The 8,120-nt window shown below is 33.4% G+C and overlaps 2 protein-coding genes across 2 annotated transcripts in view; one reads left to right on the top strand and one right to left on the bottom strand.

The window, feature by feature from the left end:
* The window catches only part of LOC132119127 (mitochondrial import receptor subunit TOM20 homolog B), a 412,651-nt gene that overhangs the window by 244,861 nt on the left and 159,670 nt on the right, over positions 1 to 8,120 (top strand). The gene's annotated exons all lie outside the window — the stretch shown is intronic.
* Positions 5,350 to 7,043, bottom strand: LOC132119126 (putative claudin-24). The gene has a single exon (XM_059528873.1). It carries the CDS (start codon positions 6,569 to 6,571, stop codon positions 5,909 to 5,911), a length of 663 nt encoding a protein of 220 aa, XP_059384856.1. The 5' UTR covers positions 6,572 to 7,043; the 3' UTR covers positions 5,350 to 5,908.

Raw genomic sequence — 8,120 nt, 5'->3', positions numbered from 1 at the left:
TTCATCAAAGAATCTAAATAAATAAAATGTATCACAGGAACAATTGAGTTGATCAAGTTGAGAAAAAATGGAAAAAATTGTGTGATCCGAAAGATTATTCCTAACAACCCTTTCTGTATGTAATTTGTAACCGGTAATTAATTAAACAATACTGTGAGCATTTGGAAAATAATCCGCACCTGACATTGTATTAACTTAAGATAAATTTAAGAGGAACTTTGCATGGAAAAAAAAAAAAAAGAAAAAAAAAAAACATTCTATTATCATTAGTTGTAGATGTACATATAACTTGTATACACCTTGAATACGATTGATTATTCTTAAAAATGTAAGGCAGCAACTGAACCTGTTTTAAAGTTGAAATAGGTGGATATATGTATATATATATAATTTATTTCACCTGTTTACATTCTAATTGAACTGTATTTTCAAAAAAAAAAATTTGTTCTATTTTCCCTTTTCTTTATTTTCTTGCTTTTTTGTTATTTGCCATTGTATTTTGTGCTTTTTAAAATTTAATAAAAAAATTTAATATATTTGAATTGTTCAAAGTGTCTGTCATTGTTCACAGTGCTGTTGCTGTATACTGAAAAATGTTGTTATCAGACACAGACAAATTTTACAAAATTCACATAGTTATTATAAAAATATACTTCAGACATTCATGCATTCGGCTGATGCTTTTATCCACAGTGGCTTTGCATTATTTTAATCTGTGCATGGTTTCACTGAATCGAAGTTATGACCCTGGCGTTGATAGCGGCATGCTCTGTTTGATATAGATTTAGATATATTTTAGGTATATAGGTATAAATAGGCTTATATTTTTTATTATTACGTTTTAAGTTTAATGCACTTGATGTTATTGAACATTTGAGAAAGTAAAAAATATGAGGAGCTTGAGAGAAGAGGAGAGTCTGTTATCTGGTTATAAACCCACAGTCCGGAGCAGAAGTGACTGAAATGCTTCATTACTGAGGAAGAAGATAAAGGTTTGGACAGGGAATTAAGAGACAGACTGTAATCCTGATGATTAGGTCAATGAAGGTATTAAAGGGATTATCTCCTTTATCTTGTTCTGTTTGATCCTGCAAGCACAGTGCATGTTTTTTTTAGCTTTATTAAACAGTAATTGGGTAAGAAGCTTCACATGGATATAAACTGAGAGATCAGATTACATTTTTCTTCTTCTATCTATCAAGTTATTTTGCTCTAAGAGTATGTACTACAGTAGTGATAAGCAAGTACACACTATTGACAGTATACTACTATAAGGACATTTGTGACCCTGCAGTCTTAAGTCTCCGGGGTGTATTTGTAGCAATAATCAACAATACACTGTATGGGTCAAAATTATAGATTTTTCTTTTATGCCAAAAATCATTAGGATATTAAGTAAAGATCGTGTTCCATGAAGATATTTTGTAAATTTCCTACTGTCAATATATCAAAACGTAATTTTTGATTTGTAATATGCATTGCTAAGAACATAATTTGGACAGCTTTAAAGATGATTTTCTCAATATCAGATTTTTTATTTTTTTTGCACCCTCAGATTCCAGATTTTCAAATAGTTGTATCTCAGACAAATATTGTACTATCCTAATAAACCATACATCAATGGAAAGAGTATTTATTCAGCTTATAAAGATGATGTATAAATCTCAATTTTGAAAATGTTACACTTAAGACTGGTTTGTGCTCCAGGTTCACATTTACCATGAGGTTAAACTGAGTTTTAATGCTGCAGGCCTCTATTAATCATCGTTTGCATGCATGTACACTCCTGATCAAATGTTTACAGTAATTATTATTTTATTTTTTAATGTTTTTGAAAAAAGTATTTTCTGCTCATCAAGGCTGCATTTATTTAGATTTTATTACTGATTTTGTTGCATGTTATAAAATATCCCTAATTTTCTGTAATTGGGGTTGTAATTGATCAAACTTGAGCAAATCAGCTTATTGATTTCTGAAGGATCATGTGACTGAAGAATGGAGTAATGATGCTTAAAAAATTCAGCTTTGATCACAGGAATAAATGTAATTTTAATATATATTGCAATCAAAAACACTTCATTTAAATGATAATAATATTTCACAATTTTGACTATATTTTTTGATCAAATAAATGCAGCTTTGATGAGCAGAAGAGACTTCTTTCAAATACACAGAAAAAAATATTTCCAACTCCAAACTTTTGAACGCTAGTGTGAATATTCATAACCTCAGACTTTATTCTTTAAAAAAGTTAAAGAGAATGGTCACAAACTGCTTTAGTTGTGCAAGGTATCATGGGTAATTTTAGCCCATAAAACCATGCACAAATGCACACTGAAATGTTAAAGTACTGTGGGATGCACGAATCGTACTCTAACATAATCTTCACTTATTTTGGGAAGGATAGGGTGCAAATTGGTGCTTAATCAGCTCGTTTAGGTGTGTTTGATTAGGGATTACATGCACTCTGGTGGATCTCCTGACACCTGATTAAACATCCTTGAGTCTGGAAATGTAGCAGGAAGTGGACTGAACTTACGTCATTGAGTCTCTGGCTTGGGTCCAAGGCTGTAGGTGTGGATCTCACATCTCGACCCCCCGGAGACCCGGCTCATGTGAACTGGAGCGGAGGATGGCAGTGGCAGGGCACGTGTAACGCTCTCCAGACGATCACTGCACTAATTGTTAGGCTGGAAGTACAATCTGTGCCAAAGCAGTTCTCTCTGAGCTCCACATTGTGCCAAGACTGACTGCAGCAGAACAAAAGGCCTCTCTTACGTGCTAAAGCAGGACCAAATACAAGCTCAGTATACACAGATTTGTGTTCAGTGTTTCCACCACAGTATAAAACAATTGAAAAACTTTTTCTTGCAATTTTGGGGTTACATTCTTGTCAATTCTTATTGCAACTTTTTATCTCCCAGTCCCAACTTTATTTGCCAATGCAAGTTTATTTCTCAAAATGTATACTTTTGATTCTCAGAATTGTGAGTTTATATCATACAGTTGTAAGTTAACCTCTCAATTCTGAGAAAAAAGTCAGAATTTTCAGATGTAAACTCAGAATTGCGAGAAGTCGTAAAAATTGTCAGATAGAAAGTAATAATTACCTTTTTTATTTTATTTAATTTTTTCAGTCTGTGGCAGATGCAAGCTTTTATATCAGAAACTAAATAACAATCCTAAATTTATATCTCACAATTTTCAACTTTTTTTCTCTTGCAATTCTCATGATTTCTTGTCAGAATTGTGGGATATTTCTTAATCGTGAGAAAAATTGCAATTCCCTTTTTTGTTTATTGCATGGCTGAAATGGGCTTCCATTCAGAAATAATACTGTGATTTAAGCAGGTTAATATATTTAGCATCAGATACATTTGTTTCAACTTCATACATTTTAAATAACTGAATATTGCTTGTTCCAAAACTGAATTAATTGATTTATGCTGATTCTAGGCATTTTGAATAAATGCATTTTGAAAATTTGATTATTTAATTAGTTAAATAGATGCATATAGTTGCATAAACTTTTTGATTTTTTTTGTTGAGTGCAGAAATTTGACCCGTTTCATGACTGAAAAAAATTAAAAAATGCTATAAAAATGTTATGTTTATTTGTTTATGTTAAAACTGTATAATCCAAATGAATGGAAACTGTATATGCAGTTCAAACACATAAATCTCAAACATAAATATAAATATTATTCACAATGGTAATTCTTTAATCAGGACATGAGGGAAGAGTTTCATCCATATGGCTGATTATCATAAAGGAAGTGGGCAGGAAGCCGTTGGCACCATGCGCTCCTGATAGTGAACAAACCTTTGTATGTAAAGATGGGAAGATTAGCATACAAAATTATAATGAGTCCATTGTGGAAAGACAACAAAGAGAACTTTGATTTGACAGCATGAACCCGAACACTTCAGATGAGAAGCTAAAGGGATTTAGAAAGTTCATGATCAAAGACACATTCCTCATGAAGAACATTGTGCTTTTATGGGCTCCGATCCATCAGGACACTTCAGAGATCACACACTTTTCAAAGTCAATAGATATCTCTTGTAACGATTGTTTTATGTAATGCAATTTTGTTGCAATTAAGATAACTAAAAGTCCCACTTCCACCAAAGAACATGTATTACACATTGTGTCTTTTAGGTTATACTGTAAACTAAAAATTTTTTATTAACTGGCACATCCAACAAGTATTTATATTACTGCACATTTCATCGTGATACTGTCTATTTTAGATCTGTTTGTCTTTGTAAATCAAGACTTAAAACAGTTTCAGCTCTTGCTTTTCAGTTCATAATATGTGATTCATTTTACTTTTTTAATTTTAACAAATATATGCAAGGGAGTTGAAAAGTCTGAGGAACACTGAAAATGTATTTAAACTTGGAAATAAAGTTTTAAGCGTGTAAACAAACATGATGTAAAATTAAGAAGGAAAAACTCACTAAATGTAAATACATTTAACATGAAAAATAGAAAAGGAAAATCTGATTAAAAAAATATTAGATTATTGAATTTAAAAAATATTAAATAAATAATAAAGCATTTCACCAGTGGTCTTAGACGAAGCATTATTTTAAATATAATTTCTTAATTTATGATGCTCACAATCAATATTCCCATTAATATGTATTATTTAAACTAAGAATTTGCACAAATTCGAATAAAAAGGAAACATATTTGAGTGAAAACTTATATTTTTTTAGAAATTTAGTGAGCTCAAAACTTTTAGCATTTGCTTTTTGGCAGCAGTTTTATACACACACATACACACACACTAAACTTATATCTAAATGGGGACATCCCATAGGCATGAAGGTTTTTATACTCTACAAACTGTATATTCGATCACCCTACATCTAAAAATACTTTCTGCATTTTTAAAATTAAAAAAAAATTGTTTACTATATTTTTATACCAGTTTTACAAATTTTGATGTCGCCAAATTAAGGTTTTTGGAGAGTTTGTCAGGTTTAACTAACTTTTGGGTACAAATCCTCAAATTTGTAGGTAGGTACACACACACACACACACACACACACACATATATATATATATATATATATATATATATATATAATGTTAGGAAATGGAAGGGAGTTTAAAAGTCTGAGAGGAACACGGTTTTAGATTTACACTTGGAAATAACATTTTCAGATTACCATTTCAAAGCCATTGATCAATGTAAACAAACGTGTGTCAGAAAAATGCAAAATTCAATGCAAAAAGCATTTTCTCAGACATTTTAAACCCACTAAAACTAGTTTATTATGCATTTAAACTATGTTTTTAACAATAGAAAATAAAAGCTAATTGCAAAAACCTGAATAAATACGAAAACATATTATTGTGAAAATGGAAACTGTTGATATTTCACAAGCACAAAAAAAAGAATAATAATAAATCTGAAAAATCACTTGCACCTTCATACATCACATGAGAGAGACGAACATTCAGCTGATTTATTAATTGATCATCAACTATTGTACTTTGCCAATTCAGAGAACGCAAGGTAAAATAATAACATATTTCTCTCATTCAGTCACTCTTTGTTTAAATATAAAAACACACTTGCATCTGGTTTTCCAGTAACATTTGGATAATTAGCATAACATTGTCTCTCATATATGACTTTGTAGTCATAAAAGTCTAAGTTGCACTTTCTCGGAAAGTTTGCATAATTTTCACAATTAGTAGTGTGTGTTTTCATTAGAATCACATTCACGTGCAGATTTGGGTTTGAGCTTATAAAATGATTCACGAAAAATGATTTATAATCAAAATTAAGTCTAAACAGCAGCATTATATTTACAGTCTTCGAATATATCTGATCTTTTCAGTGCAAAATGCAAAACATTAGTAGAAGCAAAACTGTGCTTATCAATAATCTCACACATATTCTGTCCTCCTGCGTGGAGATTGTTCTGGACGAGTTCTGTTTAGCGCTATAGATTGGTGAAGCGAACATGTTTCGTCTTGCAAAACCAAACATGAAGTAACCAGCAAGAAACCAGCCACCAAATGCAACCCCCCTGCCGTCCAGCCAAAGAAAAGCGCATCTCCGAACTCCCAGCGAGGAACCACGTTCGGCACGCTCTCATCGAAGAACCGTAGGACTGTCAGATGTGCCACATACGAGACGGGCACAAGACCAAGGACGCCCGTGAGGACGCTGAAGATCCCCCCAAGCATCTTCAATGTCCTTTTGGCTTCAAAGTTCTCCGTGCGTCTGCAGCTGTTCACCAGGTAGATGCCCGGGATGGCAAATAACAGACTGATTAAACCAGTCACCAGCGTGGCGCACATCAGGATTCGGGCCAGACGGATGTCCGATGGGAGACCCAGCAGACTATCGTACGGCCGGCACTCAGTCACCCCGAGATCCTGAACCACGCAGGTTTCCCACAGTCCCAGCTGAAAGCTCTCAGTGGGCAGGAGCTCAGTGGAGAGCGTGAGCCAACGCGGCAACATGAGGGTGACCAGAGAACACAAGCCAGCGGTCAGCGAGAAAAACACACCCAGCAGCTCCAGAGTCCATAATCCAGAGTCCATGACCACAGCTCTCCGCCTCCTCGCTCTACTAGTCAGTACACAGCTCTGACAGCTGCATTAGTGTCCACGAGTCATCTCGGGACGGGTGGGCAGAAGCTCTGGTCTCTCTCGGAACACAGTGACGCAAACAACAGCAGCATTCACGCACGCCGAGCGCTCGCAAACACACGCACGTTTATGGGGCGTCCTCCGCTTTTGGCACGAAACACGCGCCATACTCATTACGCGATTGTTCGATTCATGGCACACGCTCGCTTTCCTAATTCACGGTGCTGCTTGTACTGTTTCTTGAAAAGTGAACAGTTTGAAAAGGAAAATTGCACATCTGTTTGTCTTTGTAAATCTGGTCTTTAAAAAAATGTTAGCTCTCGCTTTTCAGCAGCGCACGATTAATTAGGCTTTATGTGATTTTCCTGAGAGGAACACTGAAAAGCCATTTAAACCGGGAAATGAAACGTTATGAACTATACTGTAGAAAAATTAATCGCCAATGTTTCTAAGTCAATATCAAATGTAAACAGATTGGAACGCGGCTCAGCCAATCAGAATAAAGGAGCGGAACTTTCTGCTTTAAAGTTGGTTTAATATATGCGAGGCTTTGGCCAACGAGATCTCACTGTGGGCGGGGCTACTGAGCACAAAACTGACCAGTTGTTTATTTATTAGCTAGTTATTTAATTTGACAATGTCTTTTATATATATATAAAATTAATGTTATATATTATATATTTATGAATGTTATACACTACTGTTTGATGGGGGTCAGTAAGATTTTTTTGGTAGCACTTTACTATAATGTTTAATTTGTTAATGTTAGTTCACTGTATTAACATGAACAATACTTACACAGCATTTATTAATCTATTCACGTTGAGCTCAATACATTATTAAAAGCTAAAGTTGTATCTTTTAATTAACATGAACATTACCATTTTTATTATACTACGTACATAAATAAAGGTTGATAAATTCTGTAAAATATATTGTTCATTGTTAGTTAATGCTTTAACATGCAGTGTCACCTTATGGTACTGATTTATTTATTTAAGAAATTAATACTTTTATTCAGCACAGATGCATTAAATTGATGAAAAGTGACAGTAAAGACATTTATAATGTAGCAATTTCTATTTCAAATAAAGGCTGTTCTTTTGAACTTTCTGTTCATCTGTGAATCCTGGAAGATAAAATCACAGTTTCCAAAGAAATATTGTGCAACTGTTTTCAACATTGATAATAATCAGAAATGTTTCTTGAGCTGTAAATCATCATATTAGAAAGATTTCTGAATATCGTGTGACACTGAAGACTGGAGCAATGATGATGAAAATACAGCTGTGCATCACAGAAATAAATTATAGTTTAAAGTATAATCACATGGAAAACAGCTGAGTTAAATTGTAAAAATATTGTAATTTCTTTTACTGCATTTTCAATAAAATAAATGCAGCTTTGCTGAGCAGAAGAGACTTCTTTCAGAAATATATAAATGTGTATATAAAATCACTTCTGTAAATTTAATTTAATGCTGATTTAACATTGATTTGAC

Source organism: Carassius carassius, chromosome 38 (assembly GCF_963082965.1).
Source record: "Carassius carassius chromosome 38, fCarCar2.1, whole genome shotgun sequence".
Classification (NCBI taxonomy): Eukaryota; Metazoa; Chordata; class Actinopteri; order Cypriniformes; family Cyprinidae; genus Carassius; species Carassius carassius.
The sequence above is the reverse complement of the archived record's forward strand: the minus strand, read 5'-3'. Positions and strand labels throughout refer to the sequence as shown.